Below are 23109 nucleotides of genomic sequence, written 5' to 3'. Positions count from 1 at the left end.
TCTGTCTGACACTGATCATTGACATGACTTGCATGAACTATTTTCATGAAAAATCTTTATTCACAGCTGCTTGTGCAACATGTAAATATGTTGTTAAATTAATCATTACCTTTATTCACAGCATTTTATTTTTGCATGATTTACTTTGTTCCCCGAAAGACTGATATTTTTTCAAGCAATCAGCTGGACTTGATTGACAACTGTCTCCATACTCTTATTGGTCTATGAATATTTCAATTTTTGCAATAAAAAACTAGGGTCTTGATTGTCCAATAATTTATTCTTAATTTGTGAAAAATATACCTGGGTCTTGCTAACCCAATATTTTTGCAAATTGTAATTTGCCGTATTTTTTTATCCTAACACTAGATACAGCTGTCCTCATTTTTAAACAGTACTTGATATACAAAACAACTGACAGCATTATGTCCTGAAAATCATTATAGTGTGAACATTGTAGTACCAAACCATGATGTAAGGCAAACATTATTATATACCAAACTGCAGTAATGCAGGAATGATAATTTTTATTAAAATAATAGCAATTTGAAAATAAAATAGAGATATAATACAAAGCTTCATTGTGTGTTCTTTCAACCCATAATGTGATACAGTGGAATGATTTTGTTATCGTGGGTTCACACTGGCACCACATTATAAGCATGTTATAATGAAGCTGGTCACAACAACGGAGGGCTTCAGGAATACATCAAAATATGAATGGCCCTGGATTTTAAACCCACCCACACCCTCCCCACCCCCATGTCTTGCTCGCACAGTAATTTTTTAAATTTTCAATGTCCTCATTTTCATGGACATGTAAACACATACAAATATGAGTGACCAAGCTTTCTAATATATTTTTTAAAACATATTAGGCTCTTGCTGGCCTAGTAATTTTTTAATTTTAATTTTTGTATGTTCTCTTAACATGAGATGTAAAAATACAAAAATATGAGTCACACAGCTTTTGAAAATACTATACTATGCCTGTCAACCTACCTGTACATAATGAGGATGGTTCCTAAAATCTATGGTCATGTTGTAAAATTTCCACTCATAAATAATTTCAAAGTGCTTCAGGTCCAGTGATGCCTCACAGTAAATGAAGGCTGTATTGTTGACCACAACTTGTGTGTTAGCAGGAGTAACACTCATTTCAATACCAGCTACAAATAGAGAAAGAAATCTTATCAGTTCACAGGCAACATGGACATCTGTATAAATCAGGGGTGTTTAAGCCTTGGCCCATGAGCAGCATGTGGCCCAGTACTTAACACTGTGTGGCCCAAAGCTATGTCGGCTGTCCTTCTGAAAATAGGCATTTTAATTAATATTAGTATACATAGTCTGTAACATACAAATTCAACTCTGTATAACTTCAACATTTCTCAGGCAATTTGATAAAGCTTAACATCAGAATTTAAAATTTTGTTTCAATCACAAGGAATTGACTGAAACAAAAACACAAAGAATATATATGTGACTCAGCAGTTCTCTGAGGGGTCAATTGCCAGCTAAATAATTAACTAATGATATCCAGAATGGTAGTGTTCAGGTGGAAGGACAAAAACATGGGAGTCAATTACTGTATTTATCATTATATAATATATACAAGAGTTTGGATGGCTGGACAAGAGCAAGTGGGTCAGCTATCTAAAATTATTTTATAATTAACAATTCAATTCTTCATATACATAACTCTGACATTTTCTTCCAATTTTCATTTTTTTTAAAAAATAATATACAATTAAGATGCTAGTATCAATCACCAGTAATGTTGTGAAAAAGAACTGTAATGTGATCATTACAAGCCATGCAAGTGTAACAAGGTACACTTATAAGTCAGTTGAAACCTTGTATCAAATTGTAATAATAATAATAATAATAATAATAATAATAATAATAACAATAATAATAAATAATAAAAATAGTAATGATAATTAAAATAATATACCTCAGTATAAGGTAACATCAGTATAGCACTGTCCCTTTACAAGGTTGATATTGTCATGGATTCTTATTACACATTATGTAATATTAATACAGTATAACCTGTCATGACAGACCACTGCTATGAGAGACCACCTGTTTTGAGAGACCAGGATCTCCATGCACAGATGTATTGATTATACAGTGTTATGACCTGTTATGAGAGACCACCTGTCGTGAGAGAGCATTGTTTTTTTGGCAGATAGAGTGGTCTTTCAAGACAGGTTCTACTGTACAATGGATAATATACCCTACTATAGGATGACGTTAACTATAACTCTACTTTTTATGACTGCCATGAATTGTGTTATAGCAAGGGAATACTGTATCCTAATTTTTACCTGAACAGTGTTATAGTGAGTGAGTGAGTACTGTATGCCGATTTTTACAGAAATATTGTTCTAGTGAGGGAGTACTGTATGTTGATTTTTTTACAGGAAGTGTTATAATGGAGTACTGTGGTGATATTTACTCAAACTGTTATAATGATGAGTACTGTTTGCTGATTTTTTACAGAAAGGGTGTTATAGTGAGGAATAATGTACATTGATTTTTACAGAAAGTTTTATAATGAGGGAGTACTGTATACTGATTTTTACAGAAACAGTGTTATAGTGAGGCATTCTGGTTACTGTTTTTTAAAATATAGTTATGTTTATGAGTAGACATAGCATCCACCATTCTTCAGCAGGAGTGAAATGATTTTATGTCATTTTTAATTCAAAACATTTGTATACATATAGGATATCTATGTTTTGTTTGTAGACACAAAGAAATATTTCCCGAGTGAAGTAGAAACATCGTATTGTCACTACGGCATACTTACGTGTAACTAAGACAAAGGTTGTATTTTCAGCATCTCCAAATTTGTTTTTCGCCTTGCATGTGTAAAACCCCTGATCCGTTTGCAGGAGCTCTTTGAAAACCAAATCAAAGTTTGAAGCCATTCCAATTCTACCAGTGGTTTCCCCTCTGGGCAAATTCATATTCTGTCCATCTTTCCACCATGTTACCTACATTGTAAATGTATTTTTTTACAAAAATCAATTGCCAAAGTAAGTTTTTTCAGTATATGATGTTTGTTTTTCAAATGTCCTGAAAAGCTCAATCCCAAAAGGCAAATCTATACTGTGTGCTTGATGTCTGTCCTTGATTATGGGTTGTGCCTACCTGATTTCTGTCATGATTCTAAGAAGTAACCAATACATTTACTTGAATTTCAGTTCAAGACTTGATTTTGTTTAGGAGCTTAGAATGTTCTTCAAGCACACTTGTTGACAATTTTATTTTTGCAGATAAAAAAATTATAAGAAAAGAATGCCAGAAGACTTCTTTTAAAGATAGGGAGAAAAAAAGGAAGGAAGGAGGGGTGGAATAAAGAAGGTTGGATATAAAGTAATTAAATAAGTATGAATAATGGTCAATTGCAAAAACATTTATGCCTGACCTGTATACACAATATAGTAAATTATGTACAAGGCTAGGGTGGCATCTACCACAAGCATGCATGGCATGCATGGCCAATGATGTACATGGCATCTACCACAAGCATGCATGGCCAATGATGTACATGACATCTTGAACAAGCATGCATGGCCAATGATGTACATGGCATCTACCACAAGCATGCATGGCCAATGACGTACATGACATCTACCACAAGCATGCATGGCCAATGATGTACATGTCATCTACAACAAGCATGCATGGCCAATGATGTACATGGCATCTACCATAAGCATGCATGGCCAATGACGTACATGACATCTACAACAAGCATGCATGGCCAATGATGTACATGGCATCTACCACAAGCATGCATGGACAATGATGTACATGGCATCTACCACAAGCACACATGGCCAATGGTGTACATGGCAGCAATGTATACATATCCTTGTTCTATAAATCCAAACATTCTCTAATGTCTATCATAGATGCTTTCTTTGTACTTTGCACTGACTTGGTAATTCAGATTCAAATTTATTAAACTAAGTCCAATTTTGTGACTGTGCTATTCTGTTGGTTTGGGTTTATTACACAGTATTAGTTTGTCATTCAGGGTTTGTTTTGGTAATTAGACAGCTATTCATTGACCTCTTCCATGACAGCAACTGCAACCATTACACTGGACAACAAATTTTTACAAAAGTCATGTTACTGAAATAAAATTAGTCAATTCTTATCAATTTTTATGTGCTGAACACGAATATGACAGTCAAATTGCGAAATTGGCTCTAGTTTTTTTGTAATCTGCAAGAAATTAATGTTTACATAACGAAATGCATTCCAATAGTAAAAGGTCAACTGTAATAGCCTACCTATAAAAAATCAAGTCATTGACTACATCTTAGATTTCTTCGCCTGTCTCTTGTACAGCTGTTCGGGAGCATCTCTGAGGAGTGTCCAGCAGTAGTCAGCCAGCATTGTAGTGGACCATTTTCCCTGGTATCTTTGTTCCATTGTTGCGATATCTTGATGAAAACGTTCGCCGTGTTCATCACTAACAATACCACAGTTGCTAGGAAAGAAATCCAAATGGGAATGAAGGAAGTGAATCTTTAGAGACATATTGCAGCCAAGTTTCTTATACTTCATCAACATGTCTTCTACTAGTTCCTTATAGTTTTCTGCCCTAACATTTCCGAGGAAGTTTGTAGAAACTAGGCGAAAAGCATTCCATGCTTGTTTCGCGTCACCTTCCAGCAAGTTGTTGAACCGGTCATCTTTGAAAAGCTCTCGAATCTGAGGACCCACAAAAACTCCCTCTTTAATCTTTGCTTCGCTGAGTCGAGGGAATTTTTCATGCAGGTATCGGAATGCTGGCAAAGTCCGGTCAATGGCTTTCACGAAGTTCTTCATCAAACCTAGTTTGATGTGAAGGGGTGGTAGCAAGATTTTCTGAGCCTCAACCAGAGCTGGGTGTTGGATATTCTTCTCTCCAATGGCTACATTCTGCCTGTGAGTCCATTCCTTCCTCATGTAGTGCATTTCCCTTGCTCGGCTATCCCACTCGCATAAGAAACACATGTATTTTGTATATCCTTGCTGCAGTCCCATTAAAAGGGCAACTACCTTCAAATCACCACAGAGGTGCCAGCTGTACTTGTTATACTCAATGGAATTCAGTAGCTGCCTTAAGTTATCGTATGTCTCTTTCATGTGGACAGCATACGCTACTGGAATAGATGGAAGAATGTTTCCATTGTGCAAAAGCACAGCCTTGAGACTCAGTTTCGAAGAGTCCACAAATAGTCTCCATTCTTGTGGGTCATGAGTGATTTTTAAAGCATTCATGAGGCCCTCAATATCGGAACAGAATATCAGATTACTTTCCTTTCTGAAGAAAGGCTCCAATTGCTGGTGGCGCTTTCGATATGCAGTAATTGTGACATCTTCTTCTAGAAGATTCCATTGTTGGAGTCTTGATCCTAGCAATTCTGCCTTGTTCTTTGATAAGTCCAAATCACGAATCAGGTCATTTAGTTCTTCCTGTGTTATTCTGTGTGGGGTTGATGATGCACCACAGTGAAAATCTGGATCACTGCATGCTGATGGACCAGGAGAAGAACAGGTCGACTCACCTTTGTCTTCGTCAGATGAATCAAGAGAATATTCTGCTGGAGGTTCTGGAATAGGAAGTCCCTCACCATGTGGAACTGGTCTCAATGCAGACGGAATGTTTGAATAGACTATTCTCGACTTCTTTCGCTTCGTTATTCCGCCGGAAAGAGGAGGAACCAAGCAGAAGTAACAGTCATTTAGGTGGTTGCTTGGCTCTCTCCACACCATTGGGACTGCAAACGGCATTGATGACCTTTTGCAATTCAACCACTGTGAAAGCTGTGTTGTACATGTAGCACAGCATATATGCAGAGCCCAAGGCTTGTCTTGGTCACCAACCTTGCATCCGAAGTAAAGATGATATGCCTTCTTCACTTGAGAATTGATACTTTTCTTCTGGTTGGCAAATGTCACTTCCCCACAAATATAGCAAAAATTGTCCGCGGTATTAACACACTTTCGAGGCATTACTGTTCTTTATTGTACGTAAATGGATAAAATAATAAGTTTTATGTAACAGTAGCTTGAACTGTCTCGCACAACGTCTAAAATATTTTAAATGCTGAACCTATCTGATTGGGCATTATATAGTACACTGCTTACGTCAGCTTCAGCAGCCGCCTGGCATTAGTATAATAGGCCTACACATGTATAGTACACTGCTGACGTCAACTTACTTCAGCAGCCGCATGGCATTAGTATTGCATTGCATCAGAAAATGATGCAATCAACTGTGGATGATGTGAGCATGATGGTATTATGCAATGTTACATCATTATTCCGGATGTTGCTGCAGTCCTACTGGAGAAATTTACACAGTGAAACATAGAAAATGAGGTATATGAATATCTTCAAAACGAGAGCCAATACAAATTTTTCACGGTTATATTCGTGTTCGGCACACCAAAATACTACAGATTAGGGCCTTTTCAAGTCAGTAATGATTTCACTGTTGACCAGTGTTATCAAACACAACAATTTACCTACACAGTGATTTGGCTTCAGTAGTGCAGGCAACAAATGAGTAACATGATGATGGATTAAACTGACTCAGTTCACTGATAACTTGGAACATCTCAGTTCTGGTGGAAACAAGGACTCATTATCTCCTGTTGTGGAAGCTACCATTGTCAGTGCCCCCTGTTTATACTCTCATGGTGGTCTTAAGAAAAGCTACCATTGTCAGTGCCCCCTGTTCATACTGTCACAGTGGTCTTAAGCAAAGCTACCATTGTTAGTGCCCCTGTTTATACTTTCACAGTGGTCTTTAAAAGCTACCATTGTCAGTGCACCTTGATTATACTGTGATGGTGGTCTTAAAAAGCTACCATTGTCAGTTCCCCCTTTTCATACTGTCATGGTGGTCTTAAGCAAAGCTACCATTGTCAGTACCCCCTGTTTATATTATCATGGTGGTCTTAGGAGAAACTACCAATGTCAATACCCCTAGTTTATACCATCACAGTGGTCTTAAGAAAAGCTGCCATTGTCAGTGCCCCCTGTTCATACTGTCAGGGTGGTCTTAAGAGAAGCTACCATTGTCATTGCCCCCAATTCATTTTGTCATGGTGGTCTTAGGAGAAGCTACCAATGTCAGTACCCCTAGTTTATACCATCACAGTAGTCTTAAGAAAAGCTACCATTGTCAGTGCCCCCTTTTCATACTGTCATGGTGGTCTTAAGAAAAGCTACCATTGTCAGTGCCCCCTATTCATTTTGTCATGGTGGTCTTAGGAGAAGCTACCAATGTCAGTACCCCTAGTTTATACCATCACAGTGATCCTAAGAAAACTACCATTGTCAGTGCCCCCGTTTATACTGTCATGGTGGTCTTAAAAAAAGCTTATATTGTCAGTGCCCCTGTTTAGTCTGTAATGGTGGTCTTAAGCAAAGCTATAATTGTGAGTAACCATCTGTTTGTCATGGTGGACTTAAGCGAGGATATCATTATCAGTGTCCCCTGTTTATACTGTCATGGTGGTCTTAAGAAAAGCTACCATTGTACACTGTGTAACAATTTTGTTTTTTCCTGGGTAGTAAGTGTTATTTCCTAATTGCTTAAGCCTCAAAAGAATAGAAAATGACTATTTATTCCACACAAACTTTGCTTTTGTGACTAGGACAGTGATATTTTGAAATTAACATTTTTCCAGAACATTCCAGATAGATTCAGTGCTAAGTAAACTTGGAGTAACTTTCTAGAACTTTCCAGTAACATAAATAGTAGTATAAATACAGGGGCCTTAAGCCCACCAGTTCAGTTTAGTTTCAGCTGCCTAAGTGGATACATATCTGCACTGGATGTCTAGGCTCAAGCAGTGGAACTTGGGATGAAAGTGTGCAAGTCACAGATCAGAGGAAACTTCACTAAGCTTTTTCCAGCTTCTTCACCCATCAAGATGGACTCTGCTTCTGCCATGATGTGACCAGTCTGTTCAAGGCAATCAGAATGACCTGTAACCAGAATGAGTGGCGCCTCTTCATTGATAGCTCAACCAGGAGCCTCACAGCCATGCTACTCCACAATGGGAACAAGTACCTGTCTCTTCCCCTGGCTCACTCAGGGCACCTCAAAAAGAGAATTACAACAGCATCAAGATCTTGCTGGACGCTTTGAAGTATGATGAGTATGGCTGGGAGGTCATTGGAGACTTCAAAATGGTGGCATTCCTGATGGGTCTCCAAGGCAGTTTTACCAAGTTTCCCTGCTATCTTTGCCTTTGGGATAGCAGGGACACCAAGGTACACTACCAAAGGCAGGACTGGCCACAGGGGATGAGTTCTCTGTGGGGATGAACAACGTCAAGTGGGAGCCACTGGTGGACCCCTAGAAGGTGCTGATTCCACCACTGCACATTAAATTAGGCCTAATGAAACAATTTTTCAGAGCTCTAGAGAAGGAGTTGGCAGCCTTCAAGTACCTTCAAGACTTCTTCCCTAACCTTTCTGAGGCAATGGTCAAAGCCTGTGTCTTCATTGGATCACATATAAAGAAGATACTGGAGTGCAATGAATTCCCCAAGAAGCTCACTAGTAAGGAGAAAGCGGCTTGGAACAGCTTTGTTGCAGTGGTTCAGGGCTTCCTGGGCAATCACAAGGCCAAAAACTATGTGGAGCTGGTTGAGACTCTGGTGAAGAACTACGGCACAATGGGCTGCAAGATATTCCTCAAAGTCCATATCCTTGATGCTCATCTTCATAAATTCAAGGAGAACATGGGAGCATACTCAGAGAAGCAAGGCAAGAGCTTCCACCAGGATATATTGGACATTGAATGTTGCTACCAAGACCAGTATAGCAAGAACATGATGGGAGACTACATTTGTGAGCTGATTCATGAAAGTGATTTATAGTATAATCATAAATCTCGAAAAACTACTCACTTCTAAATCTTTTGTGGTCATTTTTGTATTACTTTAGTATAAATACATGTTCATCTTGATTCATATGGATTTTTTTTCTAACTTTATGTGAAGGAAAAGACACAAATTTGCTCATTTTCTCATTGGAAATAGGTACATTTCAAAATAATACTGTACTGGTCGCAAAAGCAACATTTGTGGGGAATAATAGCCATTTTCTATACTTTTTAGGCATAAGCAATTATGAAAATAACACTTTACTAACCAGGAACAAAAATTGTGTTACATAGTTTTGTCAGTGCCCCCTGTTCATACTCATTCACAGTCATGGTAGTGTTAAGCAAAGCTACCATCAGTGTCAGTGCCCCCTGTTTATACTGTCATGGTGGTGTTAAGCAAAGCTACTATTGCCAGTGCCCCTGTTTATACTGCCATGGTGGTCTTAAGCATAGCTTAGGCTTCATTATAAAGTTTTAAATTTAAAAAAAAAAAAAAATTTCTTACAACTACATCAATTGTTTGCAGGCAGATATTCATATAACAGATTTCAATTGATTCTGTGTCCTTCCATATTCTACAATTAGTCAAAAGAGCAGGGTTTGTCAAGCTCATAACAGTAGAATAAAGGAAGTGAAACCTAGAGAGCTAAGCTAGCTTGATGCTGCATTCTGGGAGACAGACTGGGTTGGTTATTTGGCTTCTCTACATGCTGGTGATGCATTGCTAGACTGAGACTGCTCCTGCATTTATAGATTTTGCAAAATATATATTATGCATTGTCACAAATGTTCTTGAGTGCTAAACTAAAATTTGAAACTGAAATTTGAAGAACATGGTTTTAATTGAAGTTTTTCCATGAAACCATGGTCATATTTGTGATTCAAAGCCATCCTGATAGCATGTACTTAAAAATTGACCACAGGAAAAAGGTTAACACTTTCCACAAATGCTTTTTGGCGTCATTGCCCTGTACTACCCATAAATAAATCTGTTTTCATCTCAGGGACCCAATCATTTCAGCTAAAAAATGACAAAAAAGCAGGGAGCAATAAATACTTACCTCTGGTAATGGAGCTCCCTCTACCCTACATGGAAGGACAGCGTGTCCTTTAAGAGGAATATACGTCTGTTCTGGGAAAGGGTATCTGTTGAAGTTTGGTTTGAAAGCTGAAATTACATGCAACCTATCATCAACATTTGCTTACAAGTCATGACAAACTGCACAGACCCAGATCTGTCATCACATAATGCACACTCAGATCTGGGTCTATGCAGTTTGTTAGTGGTAATCAATAGAACAAACAAAAAGACCCTGATCTGCCAGCACATTACGTGTGGACAAAGCAAGGTCTATGTAGTTTACATTTAGACTTGACTTATAAGCAACTATATATATGTTGTTCAGTACATAAATAAAAGATTTATTGTTTTTTTTAGATCATTTAGTATACATTTTAATATGAGAGATATGTAAATATTGATTATTGTTTTGATATATTTAACACTTTGGGGCAGGCAATTATGTTAACAACTTTTGAAAGCATAGTCACTCTGTACATAAAAGACTGCAAGTTTAACTTTTAAAAATTCTTTTTAAACTAAACAATGTACATTGAAGAAGTAAACACCACAAAACTGAACACTTAATAATTTCAAAATGTAAATATTGAAAACTTGAGTAAAGTCTGTAAAATTTTCAAAAATGAAACATTTTAATATACTTGCAAAGTGGTCAGCACAGTGCCATTTAACCTTTAGTAGTTTATATGCTAAAAATTCTTGACCATCATGGTAGTTAATGATTAAATATAACATGGTTTTTGCATGTAAATGAATAAAACTATGAGAAAGTTTAGAGAAATTCAAATTCTAGTTCCATCAATATTTCAACTACCAGAAAAATTACTGGACCAGTCAGACTTAAGAATTTCATAGAATATCAATTTTTTTAATACAAAATATGCCAAAATATGAAGACAATTATCTGCACAATACATCAACCCACTAACACAGGGATTGAAAATAGTGCCTCTCAGTACAATACACCAACCCACTAGCACAGGGTTTGAAAATAGTGTCTCAGTACAATACGCCAAACCACAAGCACAGGGTTTGAAAATAGTGTCTCTTGGTACAATACACCAACCCACAAGCACAGGGTTTGAAAATAGTGTCTCTCAGTATAATACACCAACCCACAAGCACAGGGTTTGAAAATAGCATCTGTCAGTACAATACATCAACCCACTAGCACAGGGTTTAAAAATAGCTGATGTCAGTACAATACACCAACCCACTATCACAGGGTTTGAAAATAGTGTCTCTCAGTACAGTACAATAACCCACAAGCACAGGGCTTGAAATAGTGTCATTACAATACAACAACCTACTAGCACTGTGCTTGAAATAGTGTCTCTCATTACAATACAACAACCCACAAGCACAGGGCTTGAAATAGTGTCATTACAATACAACAACCTACTAGCACTGGTCTTGAAATAGTGTCTCTCATTACAATACAACAACTCACAAGCACAGGGCTTGAAATAGTGTCATTACCTTATACAACAACCAACTAGCACTGTGCTCGAAAATAGTGTCATTCAGTACAATCATCAACAACCCACTAGCACAGGGCTTGAAAATAGTGTCTCTCACTACAAAACAACAACCCACTTGTACAGGCTTGAAATAGTGTCATTACAATATTACAATACAACAACCTACTAGCACCGGTCTTGAAATAGTGTCTCTCATTACAATACAACAACCCACTAGCATTGGGCTTGAAAATACAGTGTAGTGTCTTTCAGTACAATACAACAACCCACTAGCACAGGGCTTGAAAAAGTGTCATTACAACACAGCAACCCACTAGCATTGGGCTTGAAAATAGTATATTTCAGAACAATACAGCAACCCACTAGCACAGGACTTTAAATAGTGTTATTACAGCACAGCAACCCACTATCACTGGGCTTGAAAATAGTGTCTGGCAGTAAAATACATCATACCACAAGCACAGGGCTTGGACCTGACACACTCAGATGGAGCCAGTTCAAACATACATAATAAAACTCAATCCAAATTTGGAAACATATTTTGCCTGATAAATCTCTGACACGCACTGAACAGACTGATAACAGCAAGTGCTGTAGTGGGTGTATCTGTGAGACAAAGAACCAGAAAATGTCCCTAGGTAAATCTTATCACAGCTAAAACAATAGCTGACAATAGGCCAACCTGAAATATTTGACCAAAACATAACAGCCAGCTTTTAAGGCCAATTATTAATAACTTTTTTTATATCGATAAAGCCAGTTTAGAATTTAATAAAGGCTATGTGTATTTGCTTATTATCTAATTGTGACTGATGCTATTAAATTGTATACATGATCAATAGAACATTGTTGGCTTGTTTTTAAAATAAATTTCACTGCCTTATAAACCAGGCATGTGGCCTTGCTTTTGATGCATTGCCAATGGAGACTAACAAAGCAGTATTTAGAGTAAGATTTACTAAATGACCTTCACTCTGGAGTTTTAGATCTTAAGAAACTTAGCAATTTCGAAGAAAGAGTGTTGTTTGGCTAAAGAACAAGAAATGAAGTCATTAACAGAAGCCATGTTAGTTAAAGAACGATGTAAGAAGAAACAGACAATGCTCCAGTGTTTTCAAGCCAGGCTTTTGAACTGTGAACATCATGAATTATACAGAGCATTTTAACACTGTGAAATATCATTCATATTTGTAATCAACTTATAAAAAAAAGTTATGAAAGCATCTCATTCCTCAGATGCTTCCTGTGATGAGGATTGTATTTCTATGTGGAACAACTGTATTTGTATGTGGAACAACTGTATTAATGTGACAGAATATGATTTTCATAAGGAATATATATTGTTCAGCTAATACTTCATTAAATAAATGTATTTATAAAAAACAGCTTTCTTTTGTGCACTCTTACACACAGACAATGATGCTCTCATAATTACATGTACATCTCTGTTTCTCTCTCTCTCTCTCTCTCTCTCTCTCTCTCTCTCTCTCTCTCTCTCTATCTATTTATCTCTCTCTCTTTCTCTCATTGCATAAGCACTTAGAAAAAATACTTTTTTCACATCTACAAAACCTCAATAAACTGAAAACTTCTCAAAACTGAAAACTTGCTGAGGTCACAATGGTTTTAGGTTTTGAGGGGATTCATTGTACATTGAACAGAAGTGAAATCAATATGTTTATTTAATATTTATTCCACAATTTATATACCAAATTTGGATAGGAAACAAGCAAAAGTACTAGATAAATTTTTTAACATTTAAGACAGTGTGGAATAAAGATCATACAGATTTTCCTCAGCAGTTTAAAAACAAATTAGCTTATATTGATACAAATTAGCTTCTATTGATACAAATTAGCTTATATTGATTCAAATTAGCTTATATTGATACAAATTAGCTTATAGTGATATAAGTTAGCTTATAGTGATACAAATTAGCTTATAGTGATACAAATTAGCTTATAGTGATACAAATTAGCTCATAGTGATAGAAATTAGCTTCTATTGATACAAATTAGCTTATATTGATACAAATTAGCTTATAGGGATACAAATTAGCTTATAGGGATACAAATTAGCTTCTATTGATACAAAAAATAAAACTTATAGATGCTTTTTATGTTCTGGAATTTGTGTTAAACATGCCTAGTAATCATGTAATCAAACCTGTCAATAGCAGCCACTCATGCGAAAAGGCAAAACTGGTCATTGCACACAGGTAACTGATGTACAAAAGGTCACCTTTAAAAATTGATTTTTGAACAAATACCATCCACAGAATATCATTGTCATTCTTCTTCTTCTTCTTCTTCTTCTTCTTCTTCTTCTTCTTCTTCTTCTTATTATTATTATTATTATCATTACATTATCAATATTGTCTATCTGCACAGTAGAATAAAATCATAATTATGAGTATATGTTGCTCTCTCCCAAATTTAAGTTCGACACCAGGTTACTAAAGTATTTTACTATGCACCAAGTAAAGATTGAACCAAAGTATTTTATTAGCACTGAATAAAGAATGCACCAAAGTATTTTTATTAAGACTGAGATAAAACTGTACTGAAGTATGTTACTATGCACTGAGTAAAGACTGTACTGAAATATTTTACTATGCTCTGAGTAAAGACTTACTGAGGTTTTTACCCTGCACTGCGTAATGACCGTACCAAAGTATTTTATTAGCACTGAGCAAAGACTCTGCTGAAGTATTTTACTATGCTCTGAGTAAAAACAATACTGAAGTCATTTACGAGATTCTGAGTAAAAACAATACTGAAGTCATTTACTATGCTCTGAGTAAGACAATGCTTAAGTCATTTACTATGCTCTGAGTAAGACAATACTGAAGTCATTTACTATGCTCTGAGTAAAAACAATACTGAAGTCATTTACGAGATTCTGAGTAAAAACATTACTGAAGTCATTTACTATGCTCTGAGTAAGACAATACTGAAGTCATTTACTATGCTCTGAGTAAAAACAATACTGAAGTCATTTACGAGATTCTGAGTAAAAACATTACTGAAGTCATTTACTATGCTCTGAGTAAGACAATGCTTAAGTCATTTACTATGCTCTGAGTAAGACAATACTGAAGTCATTTACTATGCTCTGAGTAAAAACAATACTGAAGTCATTTACTATGCTCTGAGTAAAAACAATACTGAAGTCATTTACTATGCTCTGAGTAAGACAATACTGAAGTCATTAACTATGCTCTGAGTAAAAACAATACTGAAGTCATTTACTATGCTCTGAGTAAGACAATGCTGAAGTCATTTACTATGCTCTGAGTAAGACAATACTGAAGTCATTTACTATGCTCTGAGTAAGACAATACTGAAGTCATTTACTATGCTCTGAGTAAAAACAATACTGAAGTCATTTACTAGACTCTGAGTAAAACCAATACTGAAGTCATCAACTATGCTCTGAGTAAAGATTGTACTAAGTATTTTACTATGCACTGAGTAGAATTGCAAGACTAGTACAGTATATGTGTCTCAAAAATGCTAAACCTATGGCACTGACAGATGAAGAAGAGAAACATTTTAATTCATCCAGTCATATACGTCATTCTACCATCTACCACAAATACCATTTCATAGCTGAAATGCAAAACTTAAAACATTTAAACAAAATATGGGAATTTTATAAATTCTATCCACATATTGCATAAACCAGTGAAAACTAAAATACTGGGGACCTGAACTGTTCCACCAGTACAACTACTTGTGCAATGATCCATGCTGAGTATTTCAATATACTGGGGACCTGAACTGTTCCCCCAGTACAACTACTTGTGCAATGATCCATGCTGAGTATTTCAATATACTGGGGACCTGAACTGTTCCCCCAGTACAACTACATGTGCAATGATCCATGCTGAGTATTTCAATATACTGGGGACCTGAACTGTTCCACCAGTACAACTACTTGTGCAATGATCCATAATGAGTATTTCAGTATACTGGGGACCTGAACTGTTCCACCAGTACAACTACATGTGCAATGATCCATGCTGAATATTTCAATATACTGGGGACCTGAACTGTTCCCCCAGTACAACTACATGTGCAATGATCCATGCTGAGTATTTCAATATACTGGGGACCTGAACTGTTCCCCCAGTACAACTACTTGTGCAATGATCCATGCTGAGTATTTCAATATACTGGGGACCTGAACTGTTCGCCCAGTACAACTACATGTGCAATGATCCATGCTGAGTATTTCAATATACTGGGGACCTGAACTGTTCCACCAGTACAACTACTTGTGCAATGATCCATAATGAGTATTTCAGTATACTGGGGACCTGAACTGTTCCACCAGTACAACTACATGTGCAATGATCCATGCTGAGTATTTCAATATACTGGGGACCTGAACTGTTCTACCAGTGCAATGATCCATGCTGAGTATTTCAGTTAAGTTTTGATTTAGTTTGGTTTGGTGCTTTAAGGCACATCAACACAAGGAAGTTATTTAGTGTCAGCATAATTAGAGAAAAGTAACTTGCCCAAGGACACTCCATGGTAGCTAAACCAGGCTGGTCAGACAGTAGGATTTAAACCCATGCCCTTTCAGTCACAAGTCCAGCAAGCTAAACACTGAGCCACCACAGCTCCAATTCTAGTAACGATTTGTTAATCAATAACTTACAAATGTACATAATATACTGTAAATTCATTACCTTATTTTTGAAATTTGGAGAGTTTATGGCCAAAGAAAGAGATAGTTATTGAGATGCTATATAATAATAAAGGGATCAAAGGCCTATATAAGATCCAAAAGTAAAAACGTTTTACCATAAATTTATGCATCAGCATATGTACAAATGGATTAGTTTATAAAATAGGGATATGGCGGATATCAAGATTGGGTAAAATTGATTTTTGATGTGAACAATCCATCACCATTATTAGCTGTTTCGGATTTTTTAAAATAAATTAAAACATCTTGACTGGTTGTAGAAAAACTGCCTAATAAAAATAAAGCACAATTCATGTATGAACTTACAGAGCACTCTGAGTTGTCCAGTGCTAAAAGTAGTTCCATGGACATTGGATGCTGCACATTGGTACATCCCCTCATCCCTGCTCTTGTCCACAGCACGAATGTAAAGATAATTTTGATGTATCTCTATTTCCCCTGGGATATTTTGTAAAGGTTTTGCATTCTTGTACCATACATAAGTGACTGCTGGTCTGCCAACAGCCTTACAAGGCCATTTCAAAGTCACCCCAGGGTCAAAATGCAGGTCTTTCAGTGGAATTGCAAAGTATGGGCAAGCTGAAAGGAAGTCATTGTAGGTGTTATAATATATTGTCCTGCCAACAAGAAATGCAAGCAATTAATGTGACCTACCTTGATCTTTGACCTTCAGATCTTAATATTACTATGAATCTAGCATTTTTGCATAAACACAATGCATATGACCATTGTCTTCATATTTTCACATATGGGGGCACTGATCCATGTATTCATAGAACATTTATAGAAATGACAAATACACTTATGACCACTTCCAGAAAGATAATGACCCACATAATCATCTTCATCTCTGTATTTTTGGCTCATATTTCTTCCTTACATTATTAAATGAATGTAAGTAATTAGTGTGACCTACCTTGATCTTTGGCCTTAAGATTTCTTCCTTACATTATTAAATGAATGTAAGTAATTAGTGTGACCTACCTTGATCTTTGGCCTTAAGATTTCTCCCTTACATTATTAAATGAATGTAAGTAATTAGTGTGGCCTACCTTGATCTTTGGCCTTAAGATTTCTCCCTTACATTATTAAAGGAATGTAAGTAATCAGTGTGACCTACCTTGATCTTTGGCCTTAAGATTTCTCCCTTACATTATTAAAAGAACGTAAGTAATTAGTGTGACCTACCTTGACCTTTGGCCTTAAGATTTCTCCCTTACATTATTAAAGGAATGTAAGTAATTAGTGTGACCTACCTTGACCTTTGGCCTTAAGATTTCTCCCTTACATTATTAAAGGAATGCATGAGCCAAAATTGAAACATCAACATGCTGTTACTAAACATTAAAAATTATCATCTGAAAAAAGGAAACCAGTGTGGAAAAACAGTGGCACAGCATATCCCATTATCTTATCAACTTTATAAACAACACATGCCACTGTACAGAAATTCCCAAGTAATCTTTTTATAAAATTAATGATATCAAAATTGTTTTTATTTTTCATGCAAAACTGAACATACAAACTAGCTTTTGAACAAAAGAGTTGTATTTTGACACAAATTAATGCTGAATATAACAAATATAATTATAAGCATGTACCATTAATCGTAGGGTTGACAAGTGTCATGTATGCCAACAAAAGGCCAAATGGAATGTTATAAAAGACACTTGGGCCAACTCAACTTTGGGACAAATTTAGATTAAAAGCTAAACAAAATGGAATTTGCTAAATTATTTATCAATTATCATATATTCATGTGTTAAGTACATTTATTCTTTTGTAAGATTGTGAATCATATCATCTACTTTAATGATTTAATTTTTAAGGGTGGGGAGAGGAGGGTGCAGGGTCTGCAATTGACTTCTGAGCCAAAATATTTTATTTTCTTATATCTCAAGACAATTCTAAATAATATAACATATAAATATGGTGTTGATTTGCTATAAATCAGAACAAGATATTTTTTCCAGCTGTCTCACAGCTGTCATACAGCTGGAAATGTAACAGAAACAACAGAAAATCACAGGCCTTTGCCCCATAAAATTGAAATGTTGGTCACCAATATAATTACAGTAAATCGTGTACAGAGCACAGTATGTTCAGAAATACAGTGGTACAAAACATGTTTGTGGTACTTAACTACACTAAAGTTGTAATCAATACATGTTATAGTTTATAATTTATGACATAGATGAATTAACTCTGCTCAATAGATGTATTTATAACATAAATTATAAATTTGTGAATGTTATAACATATAATAATAAGGAAAAATAAGATATTATAATTAAAATTGAATACATAATATCTACTAAATTTATATCTGAATTAACTGGTTATAAGATATCTTATGAAACCTTTAAAAATTACCTATCATATATACTAATATAGAAGCGGAGTCCAACTTCAAACTGAATAGACCCAGATCTGCCATTTCATAATGTGCTGGAAGATCAATGTCTGTGCAATTTGTTTGCATTTTATTCAGTATAACAAACACTGACTCTGATCTGCAGGCACATTGTGCAATGGCAGGTTAGGATCTATGTTGTTTACAGTTGGACTCAAATTATAAGTGTGTGTGCGTGCATGCGTACGTACATGCGTGTGTGATTTTGGATTATTAATATAGCTATAACAAATTTGCAGCCATATCGCTATGATGTCTGCAGTGTGGTAATTTATAGTGATGTCTAGCACTGAGGCTAACATTAACCTCTTAATGCTGAGTGCAAAAGCGAGCCAGCTACAAATACCATTTTTAAAAGTCTTTGATATTACTTGGCAGGTGCTCGAACTTGTAACTTACCGCCTTCGAAGTGGATGCTCTAATCACTTAGGCCACCAGAGCAGTCAATTGTAAGTGAGTCTATCTGGTATACAGTTTATAAAATATTTCCTAAAGTTTGCAATATATTTTATAAATGTCACCTGATATTTTTCATAGTTGATATCTCATAACAATTAATTCAGATTTCTCCAATACAATATGACCACAGCAAACTTTATGAAATAACTTAAATATCTTATCTCAAATTAGGCAAGATATGTTATATATTATACAAGATATATTGTAATGTGTACAGTATGTCTTATAAGGTACATACAATATCTTATATTGTAAAGTCTATGAGATATTTTATTAAATAACGAGATATCATTTTAATTACACATGCTTTCTCATAACACATGAATGCCATCTTATATAATTAACAACTGTACCAAATAGCGTATGAAACTTCATATATATCAAGTATATAGAATAAATCACGGTTTTGCTTGCTATATATGTCGTACAGCTTGCCTATGGTTTGCAAAGAAGACAATAAAATCATTAAGATTGGAAATAAAGACGGACGTCTGAAAGTGGAATGGAAAAGAAGAAACAAACAGGTTATGTGGAACAATATGCCATTGAACACTTGAAGACGTGTGTGTGTGCACATGTGTGTGTGAGAGAGAGAGAGAGAGAGAGAGAGAGAGAGTACATACATTCCAGCACCAGACTGATAACTTTATTTGCAGAGCCTGATTCCTTGGAGCACGTGCAGACATAATCACCTTCGTCTTGAAACTGGGCATTGCGAATCGTTAGCACGCGATTTCTGTCGGAAAGAGTTGCTCCCAGAGGAAGTGGTCGCCCGTCTTGTCTTCTCCATGTGTAAGACAAAGGCAGTCTGCAAGAAATATAGTCTTGTTCAACCTAACCCCTAGCTTGGTTTTGCGTGATCTTCATATATATTATAAAATCAAATATATATAAAATTACGGGCACTGAACAGACAACAAACACGATTACTTTTTGACTGAGGGTGATGTTTCAGCAGAGCTATGGCTATACACATAATAAGCAAGTGAGAAATAGCAGTGCCACAATTAAAACTAAACTCATTTCTCCCATTAAATATTTAACATGTGACTGGAATAAATATTCAGTTGTGGGAAATTTCCCAAAGCAAAATGTAGGGGCCTATCTAGACGAAACCATGCGCACCTGCCGTATGCGATACATTCCATCCTCACGTTGCTACCTCTGAGGGCGGGTGTGGGAAACACGTGGGTATGTATTATTGGTCCGTAATCCCCCACCTCTGAAAAAAAGATATATATATATATATATATATATATATATATATATATATATATATATATATATATATATATATATATATATATATATATATATATATGAATTATACAAAACTTGGTGGTGTTAGCTCTATTCTGATTCTTAGTTTAAGACCATAGACTCGTAACAAGTTAAATTATAAACGTTATGTTTAAACAGTATAATGACACACGTACTATTTTAATAAACAACCCTGCAAAATAGGGTACGTGTAGACACTGAAGTTTAATTATGGGCTTCATTTGACAGGTTTAAATGTAGGAATAATTAAGAGCCAGAAAGAAAAGTAGATTCGAGAACACGAAGATAACCAGTACAATTCAGTTTAAATAAAAACTTCAGACGTTTACATCTTTGCTAGCAGTCAAAAAAATGAAAATGTTCTACAAGACCATCAAAGAATAAAATATTAATTTTCTCGATAGACGATGTAGTTCTTAAAAAAGAAAAGGAATTATAAAAAAGGATTGATTTTCACGGAACACGCAAGGGTGTGTGAAAATTAAATATTTTGATATACAATTTAAATTTGTGAACAAATAATAAATACATTGTGTAAAAAAATTTAAAAACTCCGCATGCACGGTAAAACCTGTAGAATGCGAGCATGTAAAATAATTAATTTTGTAAAACTGATTAACTTTACCGTTTAAAAATTCTAATGTTTTTAAAAAATTTGTTTAAAGGAGACTAGAAATCAAAATTTTCCTTCTACGTATGTAATTCTCTACAGATTTTAATTCGACTGACATGTTTATAAATTAAATATCGTAAGTGGGTAGTGATTTTATTGCATGGAAGATACCACGATTCCGTAAATTGCCGAGTTTTTCCGAGTTTTAATGAGACGACAGATCACGTGGTACCGTGACGCAATACTAGCCAGTCCTCGAATACAAACATAAACATTGGCGAGCGAGGCAGACGGAAGGAGACCACATTTGGGTTGCACATTCAAAACTTGAATCTGCAGTCTGATATAATAGTTTATGTACTGTACTGGTCAGTGTTAAAAGAATATTTTTAGGCACAGGCCCCGGGCAGGTGACTTAAATAAACTCAAGCCCTGACTGAAATTCCACAAGCCCGGACAGTTCATACCTGTCAACTCTCAAGCCGGGAGAAAAACCTCCTGATTTTGGGGGTATTTCCTCATCTACATCTCGATCTCGTAATATCTCTAAATTTTTCGCAGCGAAGTCCCGATAATTACATTATGTCTGTCAATTTTCATTTGTCAGATGAAGAAAAAACCAACCCCAAACCGTTTATAAATAGATATAACGTATGCAATCCACAGTCTAAGCTGCCACACTGCAGACATCGTAGTGATATGACTGAAAAATTGTTAAAGCTACGTTAAAAATTCAAATCACACGCACACACGTCTAAATCCGGCACTGGACGAAATAATTAATATCACACAACATTTTTTTTTCTTTTTTTTTTCTTCTTCAGTAAATAGAACGTGAAAATTAAACATTATTCAAGTAAATTTCAGATGTTTTTAAACAACTACAACAGTACTATACTATAACAAATTTAAAAGAATACAATTGTCACCAATTAGCTTAAATGAATGATCACTGTGAAATTTTCTCTGCAAACAAAAATCGCATCTCCATTTCCGCCAAAGAAACTCGGCCAGTTAACACCTGACATTCCTCGACCGTATATGTAAAGTTTAATTACCATAATTAAATTAAAAGGAATAAAACAAAATATACCATGCAGTATATGTGGCCCTAAAGAACTAATTGTGAATAAATATTTTGTTCAGCAAACAGTTACATGCATCAAGACTTAAACCTGAAGTCCATGGCATCGTAAGTAACAACAAAATAGGCATCGTTTATTTTGGCAATCAATTGCTGGTGCTTACACACACGCACACACACTGTCGAACAGGGTTTCTTTGAAGTATGTCCGAAGGGCAGTCGTTTTCACAAGATCAATGCAAGGATGGAATATGTTCATCAGTCACATCGGCTTTATTGTGATGTGATGTGATTTTGATTTTTAACGTAGCTTTAACAATTTTTCAGTCATATCGCTACGATGTCTGCAATGTGGCAGTTTATAGTGATGTCTAGCACTGGGGCATCATGCCGCAGACATGTAGCATGATGTCCCACCCAGTCACATTATCCTGACACCAGGCCGACCAGTCCTAACACTAACCTCTTAATGCTGAACGCCAAGCGAGGCAGCTGTTAGTACCATTTTAAAAGTCTTTCGTATGACTCGGCCGGGGATCGAACCCACGACCTCCCGCATCCGAGGCGGACGCTCTAACCACTAGGCCACCGGAACGGTCACATCGGCTTTATTTTTTTCGTACTTAAATCAAAACTTTAGCTATTTTGCAATTTAGCCAGAGCTGACCAGAATATGCAAAATGGGCTTGTCCTGGGAGAATAATAAGGCGTATCACATGGAGAAAAGGTACGTCCCATGGGCGCTCGCACATTGGGGCAAGGGGTTGGGTCAATAGTCCCCCCCCCAGTTTCTATTGTCAGCCATTTAATGTGAAACTTTGACCTCTTTTCTTTTAATCGCTGTTATTTAAACTGCCCAAGGAATAATTTTATATCAGTTCCAATCATTACAGATTACCGTTTATACATACTACATGTATACAATGATTTTTTTTTTAAATTTGTAATTTTTATAAGATTACTGAAAATTGTGTTTTCTCGAAACACGACAGGTTTAGAATATTATTTTTGGCAAAGCCTCCATTTGATTAAAATCAAATCTAAATTTCACCTTGGACAGT

The 23109-nt window shown here is 35.8% G+C and overlaps 1 protein-coding gene across 1 annotated transcript in view; it reads right to left on the bottom strand.

Moving 5' to 3' along the window:
- LOC149781837 (contactin-like) overlaps window positions 1–23109 on the bottom strand; it is a 104296-nt gene that overhangs the window by 58200 nt on the left and 22987 nt on the right. Inside the window, exons 7-12 of the mRNA XM_089936025.1 lie at window positions 20196–20292; window positions 19694–19878; window positions 16505–16777; window positions 9979–10085; window positions 2819–3005; window positions 1003–1169 (exon numbers count right to left, since the gene is read on the bottom strand). Of these exons, the coding sequence (XP_089792151.1) occupies window positions 1003–1169; window positions 2819–3005; window positions 9979–10085; window positions 16505–16777; window positions 19694–19878; window positions 20196–20292 (1016 nt within the window). The remainder of the gene's footprint in view (window positions 1–1002; window positions 1170–2818; window positions 3006–9978; window positions 10086–16504; window positions 16778–19693; window positions 19879–20195; window positions 20293–23109) is intronic.

The sequence above is a fragment of the Sinohyriopsis cumingii genome, chromosome 15 (genome assembly GCF_028554795.1).
Source record: "Sinohyriopsis cumingii isolate HCF-2022 chromosome 15, ASM2855479v2, whole genome shotgun sequence".
NCBI classification, from domain to species: Eukaryota; Metazoa; Mollusca; class Bivalvia; order Unionida; family Unionidae; genus Sinohyriopsis; species Sinohyriopsis cumingii.
Note: the sequence above shows the minus strand (reverse complement) of the source record. Positions and strands in the feature narration are given on the sequence as shown.